Genomic DNA, 22,762 nt, shown 5'->3' on the forward strand with positions numbered 1-22,762 from the left:
TAAAACAGCACAACACACCAGGAAAGGAAAAACCAAAGGCAATGATGGAACCAGGTATAGCACCTGGGACAAGGCCTGGCACAGTGCAGTTGCTTAATGAGTATTTACTGAATAAATGAACTTGAAAGTCCATTGCTAGCCCTAAAATGCTACACTCTTAAGATGAAGGGGCTGACACATGCTACACCGTGGATGAATCTTGAAAACATTATGCTAAATTTTTTTTAAAAAATGCCAGCCACAAAAGGACAAATACTGTTTAATTCCACGTATATGAAGTACCTAGAATAGGCAAATTCATAGAGACAGAAAGCAGCCAGTAGTTGCCAGGGGCTAAAGGGCAACAGGAATGGGGAGTTATGGTTTGATGGGGAAGAGTTTCCATTTGGGATGATAGGAAGTTCTGGAGATGGATGATGGTGATGGTGGCATAATGTTGTAAATGTACTTAATGCCACTGAATTGTACACTTAAAAATGGTCAAAATGGTAAGTTTTATATATAATTTAACACAATAAAAAACTGTCAAATGGGGCCTGGCACGGTAGCTCATGCCTGTAATCCCAGCACTTTGGGAGGCCGAGACGGGCGGATCACTTCAGGTCAGGAGTTCAAGACCAACCTGGCCAACGTGGTGAAACCCTGTCTCTAATAAAAATACAAAAATTAGCTGGGTATGGTGGCAGGTACCTGTAATCCCAACTACTCGGGAGGCTGAGGCAGGAGAATTGCCTGAACCTGAGAGGCAGAGGTTGCAGTGAGCCGAGATCGTACCATTGTACTCCAGCCTGGGTGACAGAGTGAGACTCCGTCTCAAAAGAAAAAAAAAAAAAAAAACTGTCAAATGATGTTGGGAGCACTCTGCTCAGAATGGATTTTTTTAAATATTATTATTTTTTTTTTTTATTTTTTTTTTTTTGAGACGGAGTCTCGCTCTGTCGCCCAAGCTGGAGTGCAGTGGCACAATCCTGGCTCACTGCAAGCTCCACCTCCTGGGTTCACGCCATTCTCCTGCCCCAGCCTCCCGAGCTGGGACTACAGGCGCCTGCCACCGCGCCCGGCTCATTTTTTGTATTTTTAGTAGAGACGGGGTTTCACCGTGGTCTTGATCTCCTGACCTTGTGATCCGCCCACCTCGGCCTCCCAAAGTGCTGGGATTACAGGCGTGAGCCACTGCGCCCGGCCTAAATATTATTATTTTTAGAGATGAAGTCTCCCCATGTTGCCCAGGCTGGTCTCAAACTCCTGGGCTGAAGCAGTCCTCCCACCTCAGCCTCCCAAAGTGCTGGGATTTCAGGTGTAAACCACCACACCTGGCCTCAGGATGGATTTTTAAAAAGATGAAGGGGTACAATGCCATGACTTGCTGTGTTTGAGGGCAGCAGAAAATGGAGAAACAGTGCTCCCAGATCAGGCTTAGAAAAATAAACAATACAACCCAACGTTGCTTCAAACCAAAGAGATTTTAATGGCTCTTGTTTCTTCCTCAGGGCCCTAATAGGGGTGGTCTCGCACATGCTCCATAATTGCCTTCAAGCCAAGCCAGGTCTCCTCAGCTGTGGGAAGGATCTGATGGGCTGGCAAGAGGAAGCCATAGCTCCCTGTGTCTCTCAGTTCAAAGGCAAATGAGTACTTGATGCCGTAATCATAGGACCAGTCAATGCTTCCTCCACTGGCTTGGTCTGAAGGGCAAATGAGAATGAAGTTTGGTTACATGACTCCCACCAGCCTTCACAGCAATGGAACCTCTATATTAAATTCTACCTTCATAGGTAAGCCAGGCCCCTAGGTGTGAACTGTAAGAGGGGGAAGAGTTTAGTAGAGGATCACGTTCATGAAAAAATACAATAATTTGAAAAGCAAAAGGTGTTATTCAATGGACACTGAACTGAGCCTTCCTTTGGTGTTCTTAGGAGCCTCTGGTTTTACCCACGCCATCCTAAGTGGCCTCTTCTCCACCTTAAGTAGGCCACACCACTTCCTTCTTTAGAAGGTACAGATATGGTTTTCTCTCGTGGGAGTGGAGGGATTATAAATGCAGTAAGAGGTTCGGTCCTTATCCTCAGGGGACTTTCAGCATTAAGGGTGGGGCAGGCTCTGCTCTGCTACCAAGTCGCATGTCTGGCACCTCTGTGTGGTGGGTTCAGCCAACACAGTAATGTGCACCTGAGATCTGTGTGCCTGCTGATGTGACAGATGATGAAGGAAGATGGCATTAACCTACGAGTCAGTCATGACTCAGAAAAGCCTAGCAATGGACCAGCCCTGTGGCCCCTCCCAGGAAGGGCAGCTAGAGGTCACAGGAGGACTTGGCAAGGGCACAGATGGTGGAAGAATTGAGCTGGAAAGACCAGAGAGGTTGTACCAGAAAAGAATAGGGCTAGAGGTTAATATTGTAAATTAATATTGTCAACTCCCATGAGTTTTGTCTTTGCCTTCACCCAGCAGAGCAGCTTGGAAATTAATGCCTGGTAAATAATAAATACTAAATGGTTGCTGACTTGAACTGAATCTTCCCTGGACCAAAATTACCCACTCACACCTTTTGGTGTGGCTACGTGACACGGCCAACCACACTAAGAGGTCCACTGTAGACAGAATACTGGCCTCAGATAAAATCCCAACCCTATAAATCATTATCTGGGTGACCTAAACTAAGTCATTTATTTCCAGATGCTTCACCTGTTACATAGGGATGATATTACTACTTGTTTCACAGGGCAGTGAGAATTAAATAGCATAATGGTTGTGATGACACTAGTTGGCTGTGTCCTCAATGTGCTAGGCTCTATGTTAAACTGGTCCATGAATCTCTAGGTAGGTACTAACATTATTCCCATTTTACAGATGAGGAAACTGAGATTAAGAGATTAAGTGGCAAGGTGGCATGGCTCTCTGCCAACACTTAGGGGACCAAGGCAGGAGGATCACTTGAGCCCAGGAGTTTGAGACCAGCCTGGGCAACATAGTGAGACCCTGTCTCTACAAAAAAAATTTTTTTTTAATGAGCTGGGTGTGGTATCGCATGCCTGTGGTTCCAGCTACTCAGGAGGCTGAGGTGGGAGGGCTGCTGGAGCCCAGGAGGTCCAGGCTACAGTGAGCCATGATCCTGCCATTGTACTCCAGCCTGGGCAGCAGAGTGAGACCCTGTCTCTAAAAAAATAAATAAAACAATAAAATAAAAACAGAGCTATTAAGTGAAGGAGCTAGGATAACGTATGTAGAATAAGCATTCAATAAATGTCAGTTATGTTTATAACTATCATTGTCAATAAATGACCAGGATGCAATCAAAAAAGTTAGGCCACATTAAGGATCGGAGTTACCCGTGGGAGAGCATTCACCAGGAAACGAACAATCAACGTTTATATAGTACTTTAGAATTAGGGAACACTTGTATTCCACATAGCTTTTGAACCTCTCAACAACCTATTTCACAGATGAAGAAACCAAGGGAGAATAAGTGACTGGACCATGGCTACTTCGTTCCAAAGCGGCAGTGCTATAACTCAAACCCAGGGCTCTGTACCCAAGCCCTGTGTTCTCTCCCCACTATGCCTGTCTGAGAAAGAATTCAAAGAACAACTTCTGGGCCAGGTATAGTGGCTCATGCCTGTAATCCCAGCACTTAGGGAGGCCAAGGTGGGCGAATCACCTGAGGTTAGGAGTTAAAGACCAGCCTGGCCAACATGGTGAAACCCCACATCTACTAAAAATACAAATTAGCCAGGCATGGTGGTGCGTGCCTGTAATCCCAGCTACTCGGAGGGGGTTAAGCAGGAGAATTGCTTGAACCTGGGAGGTGGAGCCTGCAGTGAGCCAAGATCGCCCCATTGCACTCCAGCCTGGTGACAGAGCAAGACTCTGTTTCAAAAAATATATATTTAAAAAAAAAAAAAGAACAACTTCTGAACCAAACACCTACTGTAGCTCCTCAAAGCCCCTTCCAGATGGGAAGCTGCCCAGGAAATACCTCACCCACTACAACCATATGGACACCTTTTGCGTGGAGTGAGGCAGGTGTTCTGCCCCGAGCTGCATACTGACCCGGGGCAGGAAGCAAAAAGTGCTGAATTAAAACTAGTGCTTAGAGGCAGAACTTGTCCCAGCTGGAATGAGGCCAGGATAAGAGTCAGCTGTGGACAATGATGCAGCTAGAACTTGCCGGGCCATTCACAGTCGGGCTCCAAAAGATCATACAGCAAATCCTAGACCTGTCCAATATCTGCTTATTGGAAATAGCTTCCATTTCTGTGACCTCACCAAAGAAAACATAGTAAACGTCAGCTTCCAAGGTCTATCTTACTAGTAAATACCTCCAGATAAGATGGATGAAAAGCTAGATTCCTTGTAATAAAATAGCTGAGACCTATGTAGGGGTCTCGGGGATACACAATGCTATTCGGCTGAGACTCTGAACTCCAGCCTCCACTCAAAAGCTGCCAAGCGAAGGCACTCATTCCTCAGTCTTAAGCTGCCATCATGTCTCAAGCTGGGTCCATCCTCTGTCCCCACTGCCACCACTCAGAAGGCCCTTCTCCCTGGGGGTATCCCTGATCAAAGTGAGGACAATCCCATGTAGAACATGGTTAAAAAGGTCTCAGCAACTGTAAGCAAATCAGTCTTCCCAGAGAACTGCCTTAAAAATATGTAACAAGAGGCCGGGCGTGGTGCCTCATCCCTGTAATCCCAGCATTTTGGAAGGCTGAGGAGGGCAGATCACGAGGTCAGGAGTTTGAGACCAGCCTGACCAATATGGTGAAACTCTATCTCTACTAAAAATACAAAAATTAGCAGGCATGGTGGCGCGCGCCTGTAATCCCAGCTACTCGGGAGGCTGAGGCAGGAGAATTGCTTGAACCCAGGAGGAGGAGGGTGCAGTGAGCCAAGATCACGCCATTGCATTCCAGCCTGGGTGACAGAGCAAGATTCCATCTCAAAAAAAAAAAACAAAAAGTAACATGAGCGCCAAAGCTGTTCATTCCAATTAACTTGACAATCTTGCCTCAGGAATATACTCCAAAAAGATCATCTAAGAGAAAAAGGAGTTTATACAAACATGTTTATAGTAGCACTATTTAGCAAAAAGATGAAACAATCCAAAGACTCAGTAATTGGGATATAGCAACATCATGGAATAACAAAAAACTAGAATGTAAATTCATAAAACTATACAGGAAATGATGTTAATTTTAAAAAGCTGAACATATCGGTAATCCCAGCACTTCGGGAGGCCAAGGTGGGTAGATCGCTTGAGGCCAGGAGTTCAACACCAGCCTGGCCAACATGTCAAAACCCCATCTATACTAAAAATACAAAAATTAGCCTGGCATGGTGGCACACACCTGTAATCTCAGCTACTTGGGAATCTGAGGCAGGAGAATCTCTTGAAGCCAGGAGGTGGAGGTGGCAGTGAGCCAAGATTGCACTACTGCACTCCAGCCTGGGTGACAGAGCGAGACTCTGTTTCAAAAAAAGAAAACCACGACTAGCAAGGGTGCATTCCCATGATTCCTGCCATCACCCCTCCTATGGCTGTGGCTACATCCAAGCCCACAACACATCCAAAGACATGCTTCTCTCATTCCATCCTGAGCCATAACTTCTGCCCACCTCTGCCTGTCCTCCTTTCCCCAGCTCTGGAACCTCACTGCACTGGTCATTTCTTCTCTCTCCTGTATCTTCCACCTCTCCCTCTTTATTTGTTCTTTCCCACAGTCAATAAATACATCTCTTATCTCAAAAAGAAAAAAGGCTTCCATTCTGCTCTCCTTCCCTTATCCACTCTTCTGAAACTGCTCTGGATAAAGGTCACCAGTAAACTAGTGATGAAAATTCAGCGGAAAATGTCCTGTCCTTATCTTAGTTGACTTTTCATGGCCTTCACCATTGTTGACCACCGCCTCCTTTTCAATAATTACTTTTCCCCTGCTTTCTGACATCCAGAGTTCTCTGCCTTTCTGTCTAGCCCTTGCTGCTAACCCCTTCTGCGGCTTAACACCTTGCTCCCTGCTTTGCCCAGGGTTCCTCTCACTCCAAATGTTCTCCCTGCTCTACTGGTCCAACCACCTGCTCTATACCAACTCTTCCCAAATCTCTCTCTCCACAGAATCCCAGGGCATGTAGTCCAAAACCTACAGGCCATCTCCATTTGAATACCCTACAAGGAGCTCAGCCTCAATATGTCCACAGTTGAACTCATTATCTTTGCGATCTCACCCCTCTTTCACCTTCCTGGACTTCTCCCTCAGTGACTGGCACCACTCAATGACTTTCAGTGAGGATCTCTCCCCATCCAATAAATGACAAAACTTCTTGGCTTTACCTCCTAAATCCCTTCCATCGTCACTGGCCCTGCTGTAGTTTGGGCCATCGTCTCTCACCTGAACTCCTCCTCCTCTTCCTATGGGATGTCTCTACTGCAGTCCCTCATCACTCCATCCACACTGCTGCTATGTTTTAGCTAAACACAATGCCTCAATTCCCTCACCGTCCTGCTGAAAACCCCCCAATGGCTTTTAGAATCCTCTGGGTTAAACCTAAACTCCTTACCATGGCACACAAAACCCTGAACTTCCCCAGCTCCCCTTTCTCCCTCTTTCATTTCAGCAATCTCAACCTCCTTGTAGCTCCCAGAACCCATCATGCAGTTTTATACTTCTATGCCTTTGCATATGCTGTTGGCTGTGAGAATGCCCCATCCTTTTTCTCCTTCTCTATCTTCCTGGTGATCAGTCTTTACAACCCTACCCTCTTCCTACATGAAGTTTTTCTGCTTCCGTCAAATCCCCCGACTTTCTAATACTTCTGTACCATGTATACCCTACTATTGCACACATAATACAAAAGCTCACTTGCCTTCCTGTTCATCTCTTCTATTAAAGAGTTCTTTGAGGGCACATCATGTCTCCAGTGCTTGGCATAATGCTTAACATATAATGGATGCTTAATTTAAAAGTCTGTTAAGCAGAATGGGTGGTCAGGCGTGGTGGCTCACGTCTGTAATCCTGGCACTTTGGGAGGCAGAGGCGGACAGATCACCTGAGGTCAGGAGTTTGAGACCAGCCTGGCCAACATGGTGAAACCCTCTCTCTACTAAAAATACAAATAAATAAATAATAAATAAATTAGCTGGGTGTGGTGGTGGGTGCCTGTAATCCCAGCTACTCCAGAGGCTGAGGCACAAGAATCCCTTGAACCTGGGAGGTAGAGATTGCAGTGAGCCAAGATGGTGCTACTGCACTCCAACCTGGGTGACAGAGCAAACTCCATCTCCAAAAACAACAACAACAACAACAACAGAATGGGTGCCTATTAAAGGCATTGGTTTCCAAAGGATCCTTGGGCATGGAAGCACTAGGGAACTCCTGGGCATGGAACTGTGTGGTCCTGAGTTTCCAGCTTTGTCCATAAGGAAGGGACCGTGCCTTTGAAGGACTCAGAACCTGCACAAGCATGCTCTGGGATTTCCCAAAGCACTGTAGTCGCTTCTTGTTTTTATCTCAATCCATTGGGGAAGAGGAGGACCTAGAAAGTCTGATGGCAGGCTCCCCAGACTTATTCCTCACACTGCCGCTATTCCTGACTTCTCCTCCATCTTCACATACTCTGCATCAACACATGCCTGCCAACAGAGTCTATCCACAGAACCACTTGGGTCCTCTTCAAGAGTCACACCCATTCTGTCCCCACAGTCCATGGAATTCTAAGGGCATGAGCCCCTCTTAGCCAGGAAAGGGAAGATAATAAAACAGCCAGGTCTTAGGCCAGGCACAGTGGCTCATGCCTGTAATCCCAGCACTTTGGGAGGCCGAGGTGGGCAGATCACCTGAGATCAGGAGTTCGAGATCAGCCTGACCAATATAGTGAAACTCCGTCTCTATTAAAAATACAAAAATTAGCTGGGCATGGTGGCACACACCTGTAGTCCCAGCTACTTGGGAGGCTAAGACAGGAGAAGTGCTTGAACCCAGGAGGTGGAGGTTGCAGTGAGCCGAGATCATCCCACTGCATTCCAGCCTGGGCAACCGAGTGAACTCCATCTCAAAAAAAAAAAAAAAAAAAAAAAAAAAACAGAGCCAGGTCTTGATAAAGGCTCATTTTTAGATAAAGAAATTCTACAGAATGAGAGTGAGCTGTAAGGATCTGAACAAGCACAGGAGAGGGCACAAAACATATACTTAGGGAGTCCTTTGTTCCGGCCATCACACAGTAAGTATCTCATGGAGGAGACTAGATTCACTGAGGGAAATTGGGGAAGTTTGGGTTCCATGCATGAAGACCTATCCCTTTCACATAAAGGCATGTAAAAGTTTTGGCCCAAACTCACACAGTGCCTGCCATCTTAATGGGTCATTCGTAAAAACTTCCAGCACACTGGATACTTACAGATGACAGAGCAGATTGGTCCCACTTTGTACTTGGTGCCATGCAGGCTTGTCAGAGATTGGGCAGCCTTTTGGGCCACTTCACTCTAGAGTAAGAGAATCAAAGAAAGGTAGACAGATAACACTTGTCTCTTGGGAGATCAGCTGCCCAACAGCAGAACATAGAATGCTCTAACTTAATGCTCCAGTTAATTGAGGTGAAGGCACAATACCCTTTTTATTTCAACCATTTTCACTGAGAAGTAAGCACAAGTTCACTTCTATTGGCTTTGAAAACACAACATGAAGGTCCTCATTGTCTATTTGATCATCCTGGTGTTTGCAACACTCACGGATTCATTATTTTGCCACCAGTGCTCCCTGGTGAGAGGTGTGGCTAGAAATAGGGTAGATTTAAGGGGTCTAAAGAGAATGTGGACTGACCCCAGGACATATGTGGGAAGCTGACTTTTCTTTTACTAGATCCCTACATTGGCTTATTTCCCTATGGCTGTCTCTTTTTCCAAGAAGTAGAGCTCAGAAAAATATTTTCCATTATTTGAGGCTTCCAATTTTGACTGATTGAGGCTTTACTGTCCTTGTCAGGGATAAATGTAAGGTCTTGAACTTGGGTCCAGGAAAACAACTGTACGATTACCAGATGGGGGAAAGCTGGCGTGGTCAAATCCTTGGAGAGCCTGGGGGTTACTCTTGTCAATGAGCCCGACATGAGTCAACATTACAGGGCTACGGCCAAAAAACTAATGTGATGCTCAACTGAATTTGCAGAAGTGCACGGTCTGGCTGAGGGTAGTTATGGTCACACTCTGCTCTGTGCTGGGTAACCCACAACATACATTTCACATTCACTTCTGGGAGCTACCTGCTATAGTTTGGATGTTTATTTCCCTCAAGCCCCATGTTTAAATCTCATCCCCAACACTGGCGGCAAGGCCTAATGGGAGGTGTTTGGATCATGAGGATAGATCTCTCATGAATGGCTTGGTGCAGTCCTCACAGTTAAGAGTGAGTACTTGCTCTATTAGTTCCCTCGAAAGCTGGTTGTTAAAGAGAGTCCGGCACCTCTCCACTCTCTCTCTTGCTTCCTCTCTCACCGTGTGATCTCTGCACCATACCAGCTCCCATTTGCCTTCCATGAGTGGGAAGCAGCCTGAAGCTCTCACCAGATGCCCAATCTTCCAGCCAGCAGAATCATAATCCAAATAAAACTTTTTCCTTAATAAATTACCCAGTCTTAGATATTTCTTTACAGCAATGCAAACAGATTAAGACACCACCCTTGAAGAAGCATATTCAGAAAACAACCACCAGAATAGTAAGGGAACCTGAGCCCATAATACGAATGCTTGAAGGAATTGAGGTTATTCAGAAGAAATAAGAGCTAGAAGAAGCAGGCTGGTGGTCTTCAAGTAATAGTGGATTCACCTCTTAAAGGGAAATAAGCTTGCTCAGTAGAACCAGATGATAAACCAGGGCTGATGGGTGAAAAACACAGAGATTTCACTCTCCATAAAGAAGAACACTAACAACCTAACAACCTTCCCCGACAGAATAGGCTCCCTTGAAGGCAGGAAGCCATCTAATCATAGCCTAGATTGACTATCTGCGAGAGGTTTGAGCACCAGGTTTAGATAATTTAAGGTCATCTAGGTCTTAAAAAAGAACATTTTAGAACATTCTTTTTCCCTGATATGACCTTGAATGGTAATACTCACCATCAAAACCTCACAGAGCTCAAATCTAACTGATGAGATGAAAGGCACACTTGAATGGGAATAATATAGCCTATTTCTGTGTGGGGCTGCCGACAATAATCTACTCGAAGGTAAATTGACAAAAAGGTTCCAATTCTGGGCTTATTTCTAACATATGGGTTTCACAAATCCAGCCTAAAAGCCAAATTGGAAATATTTGCACATTCTTTTTAGCTGGGGATAGCTCTTGCTCAATTGTGAACAGCCTCCTGAGATGTCACCATCTGATCTAAGGCTGGGGCCAGTTGGCTTATTCCTGAAACAGGAAGGGTGACAGAAGGTATCAAGTTAGGGAAGTGAGTGTTTTACCCCCAACATCATACACCAGTGCATCATCATGGTAGATCATAGAGCCAAAGTCCCCAGAAAAGTATAAGACAAGTTGCTGAGAAGCAGAATTGCTCAGCTTAGAGCATTTGACTACCAATCCAAGAGTCTCATATCCAAATCCGAGGGCTTTTTCCCCCATATGCAACAGAATAGCATGTTCTGGGAATCTATGCTCAAACCAGGCTGCTGCTCATCTAGATTAAGGTAATAATAACTTCATGAATTCTATTTCCCAAAGAAACTTAGTTTAGTAAAGTTCAAAACCAGTCTTTCAAACCTTTGGCTGCATATCATAATTTTCTCTGTGTCTGACTTTATGTCTCATTCATCGTTGTAATGGTACACCTCCACCTCAGGGCATGACTTTATGCCTGAGACTTACTTGACCACACAACACATGTTTGTTGCTGGGCTGAAATTAAGTTTCAGAAACTCACCAGCTCATCAGAGTTATCTGGCTTGGTACATTTGTACCCGTAGGGGAACATCAGCAGCTGGGAATAGCTGTGGAGGGTAATGAAGGCCTTGACTTTTCCATGACTCTTGATGAAGTCCACTATGGATTTCACTTCAACTTCAGAGTTGGCACTGGGTCCATGGTATGAATCAGAGCAAGGGTTGCTGCTGGCTCCAGGTCCTGGGGAGATGCAGAAGTAGCCCAGTGAGGACAGCGAGCTCTAAGAAGACACTGTAGGGAGGAGGTCACCATGCATCACTAATTTTCTCCTCTGGAAGTCAGGGCAAGATTGTCATTGTGTTAGATCAAGTGTCTTCCAAAGGTTATAGTCAGAAAGCCTAACTGAAGTGATTCTGGACACATCTCTTCTTCAAAAAATATGGTTTCTCTATACAGTAGAAAGAGCCATCTAATTAGATCATCTCCTCTCTGTAGGAGTTGTTGGAAGAAAAGCTAGATTTAATATTATAGATGGAATTCCTGCATTGGGTGGGAGTTTAGCAAGTTCATTTTCTGGGATCTCATCCAATTCTTAGAGTCCAAGAGTAGAAGATTCTATGCTCTGTAATTCCAAGGCACAAAGCCACAAATGCAAGGAACCTCTGACACCCTTTCTGCAGTGAGGAAATCATGACTACATTTGACAAGGCCACCTTTGGCCTTGATTGTCTCAGCAACTAGAGTGGTTCAAGACCCCTGAAATGGGTCCACTGTAGGCCTGGCCACTGTAGAGAAACTTCTTAGGATTCCCTAGGCTCCCCATGTGATACAGACAAAATGTCACCTTATTTTAAAATGATTTAATGAAAATAATATTGGGGAGGATTGACATTGAACTGTGGGCCATGGCTCAGTATTGTGCTTTATTTTTCCCCTACACTAAAAAAAAAAAAAAAAGAACTGTAAAAGCAATGAATGAAGTTGCCACTCATCCGTATCCTGTAGCAGTTCTCTAATATGTCCTATCTTAGTTCCATAACTCTAATTAATTAATTTGTCTTACAAATACGTAGTGATTGCCTTCTGCGTTGCAGACACTGTGCTAGCTGTTAGGAATACGTCAGTGAAAAAGACACAGCTCCTGACTTCAATCTTATCATAGCCTAGTGAGGGGGAAAAATTTTTAATTCTATGGTTAGTGAGACATAAGGGGTTTTCTCCAGTGGCTGAGGGCATAAAGGAGCCCCTAACTAGACTGCCACGGAACTCCAAAATGTAAGAGCTGTCACAAAGCCAGGGCAGCAAGCTCACATTTTATATTTGAATCTGTTTTGAAAGTCAGTTTCTTCATCCTGTGTGTACGTACTTCTTTTTAGTTTTCTTTCTCGAAGCATCCATAGATGATGTAATGCTTCTCCTTGGAATAGATCCTAACCCCCTCTAGTGGCTGGCTCAGGGCTTCCCGAGTCCTCCTGCCATTGCGCAGTCTTGCTCCGGCTGCACAGGCGGCTAACCGGGCAACAGCTTGTGGGAAAACCAAGATGTGAGACAAAATATATTAAATGCTGCTCAGTGCTCTGTGACAGCACTGTGCTCCTGTGAAGGGAATTTAGTTAAGTGTTTTTCAAAGAGGTTTTTAAATGGCTTAAATCCTGGATGGGCTTAGCCAGCTGATGCACTGCAGGGCCATCTGAACCAGTTTGTGGGCCAGACCACGGGTTGACCATCCCTGGGGGCAAGTCCCAGGGCTCACCTCCAAAACCTGCATCCCAGTTCCGGTTAGGATCCACACCAACACAGAGGCTTCCAGATACCTTGGACCGGGTCTTCCGCCACATACGATTCTTTCAGATCCCACCCAAAAAGCACATGGAAAAAAAGAAAGAGGGTCATTCAGCCTGATCAGAAGGTTCCTTTAGAATTCTGTCAGTTTCCCTAGTTCTCTGGGATACTCCTTTCCCTTGGTTGGGGCGGTGGTGGACAGTCCTCATACAGGTTCTGCTAGGAGTTTCTCTGCCATTTCACCAAAGTGAGACATGAATACACCCCCAGCTCCTCAAATGAACCTGCCAAACACGTGTCATGGAACCCTAGTTCTGTCCAAGGCCAACAGCAACAACCAAAAGCAGAAGAGAGGGTTCTGTGATGAGACTATTTGGGGGAAAATATAGGGCTAACTTGGTAAACTTTCTTCAGAACTTCTAAGGATTGTTAATGCCTTGTTTTTTATGAACTTCTAAGAAACGGATATGGTGGGTGGTGTTTCCTAGACTTGACAATGGAACCCTTGATTCATATGGTATCTCATGGGATGAGTACTAGTATTAGTATGAGTTTCTTTGAAAATGTCTTTGAAAACGCTACTGTAGTTAGCTCTCTCTAAAAATAAACTTGAAGCTGTCATTCATTTTGAATATATGTGGGGTCACAGTTGCTACAATAGTGTATGGTAATGAGATTTTAAGGGGGAAAAACTACGTAACTCCTTTTAGTGATATTACGGAGGATTTCTCCCACAGATTTTAAGTAAAATGCTAGATGCACTGTACTGCCCACCTAAATCCTACTGCAATCTAATTGTCAGCAGGTAACATCCGCCTCCTCTTTTCTATCAATCCTAACACAAAAAACGCAGAGATAATTGGAACAAATCTCCTAGATGACTCACGGTGAACACTGAGCTCTAATAGCCCAGCCTAACAGCTGAAATGGGCTCTGGCTGAGGCAACATGTAAAGACATCATGCGTTGGAATAAGAAGTGATTATAACCACTTCTCTATCCCTCATTTCTGGGCGACTACTGAGAAATTAGGCATTCCATTTAGAGTAAATCAAGAAAAGAATGATTACTTTTATTTTACTTTTGAAGTTCCTACATATCTGCTTAGGTCCTTGTTGAAGAAGGAAAAAAAATCCAGGCTTACTTTGGTTTGAGAGAACACGTATCCATCAGGGTTTGTGACTGGCAGGAGGAAGATATCCAGGGTGTCCAGAATGGAAGTGATGGATGGGTTCTTTCCATAATCAGAGGCAATCTGAGCAAAGACAAGATAGATGTCAACCTCACACACCCCTTTTGTCAGGAACACAGGACAGAATAGTAAGGGAGTGGTTTTTTTCCAGATGTGAACCGGGGATCACTATTGGTCAAGGAAAGTCTTCCAGGCACCCAGCAGTACGGTCTCCTGCAATGTTAATGTGTTGAATATGCTAGCGCCTATACTTTTATTTCTAGTCAGAATAATTTACTTCTATTGAGTAAAAATCAGATATCATATATCTACTCTCTTTCAAAAGCAGTAACATTCTTCCTGTTCATTCCAGTGAGACATTTTGCAATAGTGAGCAGTGATATATGTGACTTATGTGGACCTATGCACCAAAGAAATTTTGTTTGGTATTCCTTAATCTCCTACGTGGGCTAACTTTCCAAAAGAACTCACAACAAACATCAGATTACTTAAATATGCAGAGACATTGCTAAAGACACAGAGAACCAGTTAAATTCCATTTGGGGAATTACATTTTTACTTGCCATCAACTGCAGTTGAGTTGAAGTTTCTGCCGGATTAAAATTTATTCATTTCCTGTGCTCAGCCATCCTAAGGCATTATTATTCAACTGTTAAATATCCATTTCATAATACCCTAAAGGTAACCGCATTTTAATTGAAGGGAAAAATGTATCAGTCGGTATGCACGTGGTTGCACATGCTTGAATGATCTGATGTGGATTGATTTCCTCTGCTCATGAATTAACATTCTGATTTATAGCATGTCATTTTTGAATTACTTAAGAAATACCAGACTAGGTCACTCCCAGCCCCAGGTCCTGACTCTAATGCCAACAAACTTGTGGAAGACAGATCTTACTACACCTTACCTTCAAAATCAAATTTGGGAAATTTTCAGAACAACCCAAACACCCTTAGCCAACTCCACTTTGGATCTGTGGGTTAAACTGTTCTTGCACCTGTTTGTATTTTCCAGCTGACTCCCTTTCATGATTTTTTAAATTTCTAGTACATCACACCTCAGCCCTCAGGGTTCCAGGCAGCAAAGTGATTTTTCTCTAGTCGGTTCTTATGCTGAAATCTGGCTCCCAAGGGTCCTCCCTGGCCACCCGTTCCATCTCTTTAGCTTACTGAGTCTTTTTTTTCCCCCTCTCTCTCACTCAACAGCAATCACCACATCGTGGTGTCTTTTAACAGAGCGCACAGTGGGCTGCCCAAGGGGAGGAGCCTGGGGTGCTGGATGGGGCAATACCAAAAAAGGCTGAATGGGTTCATTGCCAGCCCGTGTGACAAGAGAAGGGTTTTGGCTGAGAGTGCCAGCCATCAGGACCACTGGGACTGTCATGGGTTTCAGTGGGCCTGACCCCAGAAAGGTAAAATAAGCGAGGAATGTTAGGCAAAATGACCTTATTTGCTGTCCAAAGTGCCGTAGCTTGTGTAACCCACTCTCGAGCATGGATCCCAGCATCCAGCCAGATAGCTGGCTTGTCTCCTCCGGTGCTGAACTGCAAAAGCAAGTGTGGCAATGTGAACGGCTCCACTGCCGTGGCACCTGGTTGCCTCCTCTCTACCCCAGATCATCCTTCTTTGTCCCTCTCTCTGTTCTTGATGTGATTAACAGAGAAGGAAATACAGACAGTGATGCTGTCGACTAACTCTCATTTAAGAAGAATTTTCTTTTGTCCCCTTCTTCGAATGCAAGTGTAAATGCAGACTGAGGGGCATAGACAATTCTCCTCCGATGTTTGTAAAAAATCGTTGGAGATAATGACAGGAAAATATCTTCATATGCTGAAAATTGGAAAAAAATGGATTACAGGATTTCATTTTTATTTTTAAAGAAACTAGTTCATTTATATACCCACATACATATGAGAAAAAAGGAAAAGGAGAAGGAGGAAGAGAGAAAAGGAAAAAGAAAAGGAAGAAAAAAGTAGAAAAATATACAACAGATTGTTTTTTGTTTGTCTGTTTGTTTTTTTTTGTTGAGACGGAGAACAGATTGTTAATAGCTATTATCTCAAAGTTGTGGGATTAGAATTGTGAGGATTTTTTTTCTTTTTTGTTTCTTTTGTTGCTCTATTTTCCAAATGTATGCAATAATAGTGTTTTATTATGAAAATGCTTGTGATAACCTTCTGAGACCTTCATAAAAACATGATAGCAAACCTCTGGAGGTACTTTCCAGAGTTTAAATTTTATGATCTAAGTGACTTAGTTTTATTTGAAATAGTGGCTTTGCCAATTGGATCAGCAAATGGGGAGGAAAAGATTATTTTTGCACCATCAACTTCTATCTCTGTGCTGCATTCTAAACACAGCAGATAAGGTAAATGAGAAATGCAAATCCTTGCTAAAAATTACAGTTCATGGGTTCTAAGAGTTTTAGTTAAAAGTGTTTTGTGCCTTTTCCTCTAAAGAGCTCAAACGTAAAAAGCAGGGAACTTTCAAAAACACGGTATCTTCCACCGCCGAACCACCGGGAAAAGGGAAGGCCAGGGAAGACCACGGTGGAAGAGACTCTGGGGTTTTCTGACCAGTTGGTGGGCGGGGGGTGCGGGTAGAGGAAATAAAAAGAAAGAAGGGAGGTAAACATTAGCAAATGTATCCCTGTGGTATAAAGCAGGCAAATCACTCCTCTCAGGCCTGCTTTGGGAAAAACGCTCTGGAGAAATCCATCTGTCCCAGTCAGTTGGTTCCCAGCCATAACGTTTCCAAATTTAGCGAGGAGTTGTGACATTACCTCTTTTTGATTTTTTTTTTTTTCTCTTAACAAACTCTTTCTAGGAAATCTGGGGAAACAATTTTCACTGTTTTTGAGGACAAAGTGCAAAGCTTGAAATTATGTGCACAAAGACGGTCAGAGGTTACGAGATGGCGTCAAACCCTAACCTCTTTCCGTCTATATCCTTTTTCAAAAGATCTTCGTTCAGGGCATTTGTCTTTGCGGTTTAGGGTTTAGTTGTTCTGCATACGACCAGAACTCTTCTTTAAAAACTAAAAACAAAAAAAAGAAAAAAGAAAAAGAAAAAATGCAGCTTAGGCAATTAGTGCTTTTTCTTTTTTAACTGGTGTGCTTGTGTGTGTGTGTGTGCGCGCACGTATGTGTGTGTGTGTGTTTAAAGAGGAAAGAAAAAAAAAGAGAAGGGGAGGGGAGCCAGAGAACTCCCAGCTTGATGAATTACAGCCCCCAGCCCCCAGCCCCCAACCTCCCCCGGCCCGCACCTCCCCCTTCCTCGGCTCCTATTGGCGCGTTTGCCCCGGTTCCCCGGGAGCTCATCTCTCAGGACGCGAGCATTAATTCACTCCTGCAGACCTGCGTCAGCTTGCGCAGGAACAGAGAGAAATAAAAAGAAGGGAGCGGGGGTGGGGGAGTGGATACTCAAAACCAGCAAGGACCGGTTAGGAGGAAAAGAAAAAAAAATAAAAAGTAATAAAAAGGAGCCGCTCTGTAGCACAAGCCGGGACTGTTGGCTAGCCGGGGAGGAGGGGGGTTCTAGAAGCATCGAGAGGAAAAACCGCCCCTGCACCGTGTACCTTAAGCACGTTCAAAGGCCGCTTCTCAAAAGAAGAGCCAATATTCACTTTGCTCACTAGACCAGGGTACTCAGCCACGAGGTTATCCATTTCTTGGGAAATCTGAAATGTTTCAAGCGAATAAATAGACATTTGCGAGTGAACCATCTGTTGCATGAGATCTGATCCCCTGGTGATTTTCCCCATTCCCTTGGGACACAGCGGAGGGGGCAGCGCGGCTCGAGCTATAGGGTCGGAGGGTTTGGATCCAGCTGAGTGCTGCTGAGTCCATCGGCGTCTGCGGGGGCTGCAGTCCAGCCGGCCCTTTGCAGTTTTGTGCAAAGCAAAATGACACACTTCCCTGGGGTACTTGTGGCTTTTGGCGACCCCAGCCCTTTGGTGGGGTTTCTCGCCCTTGCTAGCAGAGGAAAACAAAAGGTAGTGCCCCCTCAACCCCAAAATGGATGTAGAGGCGATCGCTACAAAATGTCTTCCGGCTAAATCAGGCCCGGGGACGATGGGGTTTCTGCTGCACTAAGGCCACCGGCTACTCCAGCTCCTATTTTCAAGGCGACTGAAATTTTGTGCATCTGGGGAGCCCTAACTATGTCCCTTGCTGGGATTGAGACGTGTCCGGGTGCATTTGGAGAGCTAGCGGGAGGAAGTCAGTCCCTCCAGCTGTTGCCAGTATTTGCACTCCGTAGGAGACAGACATCAGTTTGTCTGGGAGGGAGGGAGGGCGTCTTGTTTGCTCCACTTCTTTTTCTTCCTTATTCTCTGTGCTGGTCCACAGTTCCCCATCTGAAACCCTTGAGGCCATATATATTTCAAATAAGATATTTTTTTCAGGGGAGAATTTTAGAAAGGTAATAGGAAATATATATTATGTATTACACATGGGACGTTGCTCCGTATTCAAGCACATTAATATTTCTGGCAGTGAAACAAATGAGCAGTGAGGCAGTTCAGGTCAGATTTTGCTCCCAAATGAGTTTAGGTCAAATCAGCTTTTCCCATCAAATAAATTAGGAGAAAAAAAATGTTTAAAGCTTTTTGCATTTAAAAACTGCCAACTTGGAGACTTGGTGCCTACCAGATACCTCTTCTCTGGCTCTTTCCTACTCCCCATGCCACCCCTTAGCCCTACAACCACCATCCCCTCCGGCCCCTTTCCATCCCTCGACTCTTAAGTCATTGCAGATAGATTCCCGTGGGCCTGGAGAAGGGCTCTGTGTCACAGAGGTAAATGCAGCACTGCCCAGGATCCCCACAGCAGCATGGAGCAGCCGATGCAGGAAGGGGATAGTCTCCACAGAAACAACAAAGCCCAGGAAAGACAGCAGAGACTCCATGAGGGTTTGCTGCCATGAGGTCTTACAGAGCACATTACTGGGAGGCAGAAGAATAGGATCTGGAGGCAGGGAACCTAAGGCCAATTCAGGCTGACTCCCTAGAACTACATCAAAAAGCAAACCCCAACTTTCTATGCCCAAGTAACAAAAGGACCAGGGGCTACTCCCTTTGCACCTACCCCCGCTCCTCTTTCTGGCGTGGCAGATGAAAAATTGAAACTACCTCTAATTGGCCCCCTCCCGCAACGAGTCAGGTTGGTTGCAAGCCAAGTCTTCATTTGCGTAGGAGTGTAACTTTGTAACTTCACTTCAGCCTCTGACTGGCTGCTTTCTGCAACCAATCAGACTGATCGAAGGCTACTACTGTATTTACATAGGGCGTACACCAAGTAACCAATGGGAAACCTCTAAAGGGTATTTAAATCCCAGAAAATTCCGTAATGGGTTTTTGGGCCCCTATGCTCGGGCTGCTCCCCACCTGTGGAGTATACTTTTGTTTTCAGTAAATATCTGCTTTTGTTGCTTCATTCCTTCCTTGTTTTGTTTGTGCGTTTTGTCCAATTCTTTGTTCAAGACGCCAAGAACCTGGACACCCTCCACCAGTAACACTTGGATGGAAGTCAGAGGCGTCAAAGGTGATCCCTGATTCCATCATCAGTGGCAGCCCGGAAGCACAGCTCTCGCTTGGCTTTGTGTCCTCATTGCATCGTCAGTAGCAGCCATGATGGCTTCCCTGGCTTTGTGGGCAGCACAGGTCAGAAGTCAGCAAGGGGGCTTAGGGCAAGATCACCAGCCTGAGGGGTCTGCTTGTGGGTACCCTTTAGACACTCCACAGTGGGTGGCCGTTGAGATGAGCAAGTGGACTTCAGCTCCTACAGTAAGCAAGAGTGGGTGCGAAGCCAGTGACACTGGTACTGGCTGTGAAATCCTAGGGAAACTTAGAGAAATTAGAAAATAATAGAAGAATAATTTCTAGGCCATTAAGTCACCACGTGGAAGTATGAGCTTTATCCCTAGAGGAGAGAATGGCCCCTCTGTAATGTTCATTTTGAAACACCTACCTCTTCCAGGGTATGGTAGGCACCAAAATTGAAGTTACCACTCCGTTCTCTTCTCCTGTTAAAAAGCATTTCTTCATTCTCTTTGTCCAACAGGACCTAAGATAAAACAATTCTATCTATGATTGGTTTACAGCAATGTATTTCAATCTGTAGTTGTGAAGGAAAGGGTAACACTCGGGTCCCCAGTATCAAGCTTTCCTCTTCTTGTCCTGTAGGCTTTGAGGTCATGACTTTCCCTTATTCTGGCCCCACTGTGAAAGGGGATGGAGCATTAATGGGACTTCCTACCAGCCAGATGCTGCAGGTGTGCCAGGGTGGATTTGCAGGCATGGTCTTATGGCTCATCTTACCTTTCTGGGAGCTCAGGGCCTGAGTTAACCTCTAAACAAAAACTAAATCAGGCTAGACTTGGTGGCTCACTCCTGTAATCCCAGCACTTTGGGAGGCCGAGGCGGGCGGATCACTTGAGGCCAGGAGTTTGAGATCAGCCTGGGCAACATAGTGAAACCCCGCCTCTACTAAAAATACAAAAATTAGCTGGGTGTGGTGGTGCATGCCTGTAGTCCCAGCTACTCAAGAGGCTGAGGCTGGAGAATCACTTGAGCCTGGGTGGCAGAGGTTGCAGTGAGCCGAGATTGTGCCACTGCACTCCAACCTGGGTGACAGAGTGAGACTCCCTCTTTTCCTTCTTCTGCCTAACACCCTTTGGTTTGTACTTTATATTTCATGCTGTAGCCTCTCTTTTGCCGTTTCCCTTAAATTCTTTGTTACAATATTCTGCATGTATTCTGCATGTGCCAAATTCAAAAAAGAGAAAGACAGTGCCCTCCTACCCACCTTGCAAGGGGAGCCCAGACTGCTGGAAGGTCCTAGTGGTACCCACAGGTCCCTTCCCTGCAGAGAGTACTCAAGCATGAAAGAAGATGGAACTGAACTGACGTTCATGTGGCCCAGCAAGCTGCAGGAAGGTGAGTCCGTGGCATAATTACCTGCACATCTTCAATCATGATGGAATAGGCAATTCCCTGGGACTCCAAGAATGCTTTGACTGCCTGAACGCTGACAAAGGGAACTCGGATGTGGGCTGTCTCCCCTGGGGTGCTGGGTGATCTCCAAAAATCAAGCTGAAAGGGATAAAAGTCCAAGCCAAGGCAATGAATGGGCTATTCTGGGGAATGGACAGGTCAGCACTGATGGATTTCTGGAAATCAATTTGCATCAATTTTATCTTGAGCCCACAAGTTTTGGAATCATTGTGAAATCACTATGATATTGCAACAACGGCGTTTAAACATCCATGTGTCAGCAAATCCATTATATTGTTTCCTCTGCCCCTATGGCTAGATATTAAAACTGGCAGAAGGAAAAGATTATTAATACGATGGCAGTTTTTTTAAGCTGGGATTCTAGTGATCCAATTCATTTAATAATAGGATATAAATACTACAAATTATTTTACAAGGGAAATATGCACTAAGGGTGCTTAATTTTTGAAAGTAACTTTCACATTTGATATCTCCTTTCGTTCTTACAATAAACCTGAGAGATAGAAGAACGATATATTTATCGCCATTACTCTGAATGAGAAAATGAGACACAGGGAAGGTAGGTGACTTGCCCAGTATCCTGTAGTTGGGACCAGAGCCCAGGTTTTCAGAAACCCAGCTGCATGAGTTAGCATTTCACACTATGTCATGGGAGTCAGAATACAGTCCAAAATAGATCTCAATCATGTTTAACAGTATTCGTTCTGGGAACAGAAACTCGCACTAGATCAAATACCTGGAGATGTTCTTGAGCCTCCAATTGTAGCAGATTTTTAATTTGTTCTTCATTGCTTGGTACAATCTCAAGAACTTGGTCTCTAAAGAAAATTAACCACAAATGTGACCTTAAAAGCAAAACCTGGACACTTTCCTGTTGCTTTCTGCACCTGTTAGTCTCTGTGTATAACAGGTTAATGCAACGGTCAATAATCTCTGTGACAATCCAGAAACTAATAAATAGTATACTAAACCCACATTGCCAGAATGAGAAGGTGATAGAATGGCATTATTTCTTCCCAGGAAATGTTATCTAAATAATAATGAAGAGGTGTACCTGCTCCTAGCAGGAAGCCTGCTGTTAAAGTTACCTTTCCCTTAGCTAATGAATCAAATAACACCTGCTGCTCGTGGAGTGTTAGCTTTTAATACTTGCCTGTTCCTGTTGTTCAGAAGTAAGTTTTTAAAAAGTGGAATAATTTGGTGCTTGTAAGAGGAAACAGTTCATATGTGGGTAGACCTAAGGGTTTGTTTTTAATGGTTTTGGGGGTTTTGTTTGTTCCTTGTTTTTGTCAACTGAAAATGTATCAAGGTTCTATCCCCAAACTCCATTTATGTGGCCCAAACATGGGACATGGCCAGAGATAGTTGGGACCTTGACAAATTATGTGCCGTGCCTCTCTTTACACACACACACACACACACACACACACACACACACCCTTCATAGGGAATGAAGGGTGAACAGGAAAGAGAAATCTCAAAACAATCAAGCATATATCTTTACGAAGAGTTCCCTTGGTGACAGAGCTTCGCCTTCTAGCCTTTCTCCAAGTAGGCAGACTTCCTAAGTCATTGTCCCAACCATTTGTAAAGTGGGGAAGGAATCAATACAATGAACCATGTACAGGGACCAGAATATGGGTCTTCTGAAACCAAGCCCCATGCAATTTCCTACGAACTCCAGTGGAATACAGAAGTGATAGAACATGAGCTCTTTGAGGCTCATCTGCCACAAATGGTCTGAAAATTCTTCCATTTAAGTCTCATTATTTTTGGTTAATGCATGGACTCCCAGGAGTCCTCCTTTAAAATGGGAAGGCACTGAGAAAAGTAATACAATAGGCTCATATTTCCTGGTGTGTGTTCTGAAGAATAGTAGTTCTTTGAGTTACTCAGAGACAGAAA

At 44.6% G+C, this 22,762-nt stretch overlaps 1 protein-coding gene across 1 annotated transcript in view; it reads right to left on the minus strand.

Moving 5' to 3' along the window:
* Window positions 1-1,444: 1,444 nt before the first annotated feature.
* CPA2 (carboxypeptidase A2 (pancreatic)) overlaps window positions 1,445-22,762 on the minus strand; it is a 22,676-nt gene continuing 1,358 nt past the window's right edge. The window contains exons 2-11 of the mRNA XM_011995865.1: window positions 21,594-21,675; window positions 20,801-20,935; window positions 19,812-19,907; window positions 17,420-17,521; window positions 15,289-15,387; window positions 13,794-13,904; window positions 12,622-12,712; window positions 10,909-11,108; window positions 8,389-8,473; window positions 1,445-1,682 (exon numbers count right to left, since the gene is read on the minus strand). Coding sequence (XP_011851255.1) covers window positions 1,495-1,682; window positions 8,389-8,473; window positions 10,909-11,108; window positions 12,622-12,712; window positions 13,794-13,904; window positions 15,289-15,387; window positions 17,420-17,521; window positions 19,812-19,907; window positions 20,801-20,935; window positions 21,594-21,675 — 1,189 coding nt within the window. The 3' untranslated portion in view covers window positions 1,445-1,494. The remainder of the gene's footprint in view (window positions 1,683-8,388; window positions 8,474-10,908; window positions 11,109-12,621; window positions 12,713-13,793; window positions 13,905-15,288; window positions 15,388-17,419; window positions 17,522-19,811; window positions 19,908-20,800; window positions 20,936-21,593; window positions 21,676-22,762) is intronic.

The sequence above is a fragment of the Mandrillus leucophaeus genome, unplaced genomic scaffold, assembly GCF_000951045.1.
Source record: "Mandrillus leucophaeus isolate KB7577 unplaced genomic scaffold, Mleu.le_1.0 Scaffold5, whole genome shotgun sequence".
In the NCBI taxonomy this organism is placed as follows: Eukaryota; Metazoa; Chordata; class Mammalia; order Primates; family Cercopithecidae; genus Mandrillus; species Mandrillus leucophaeus.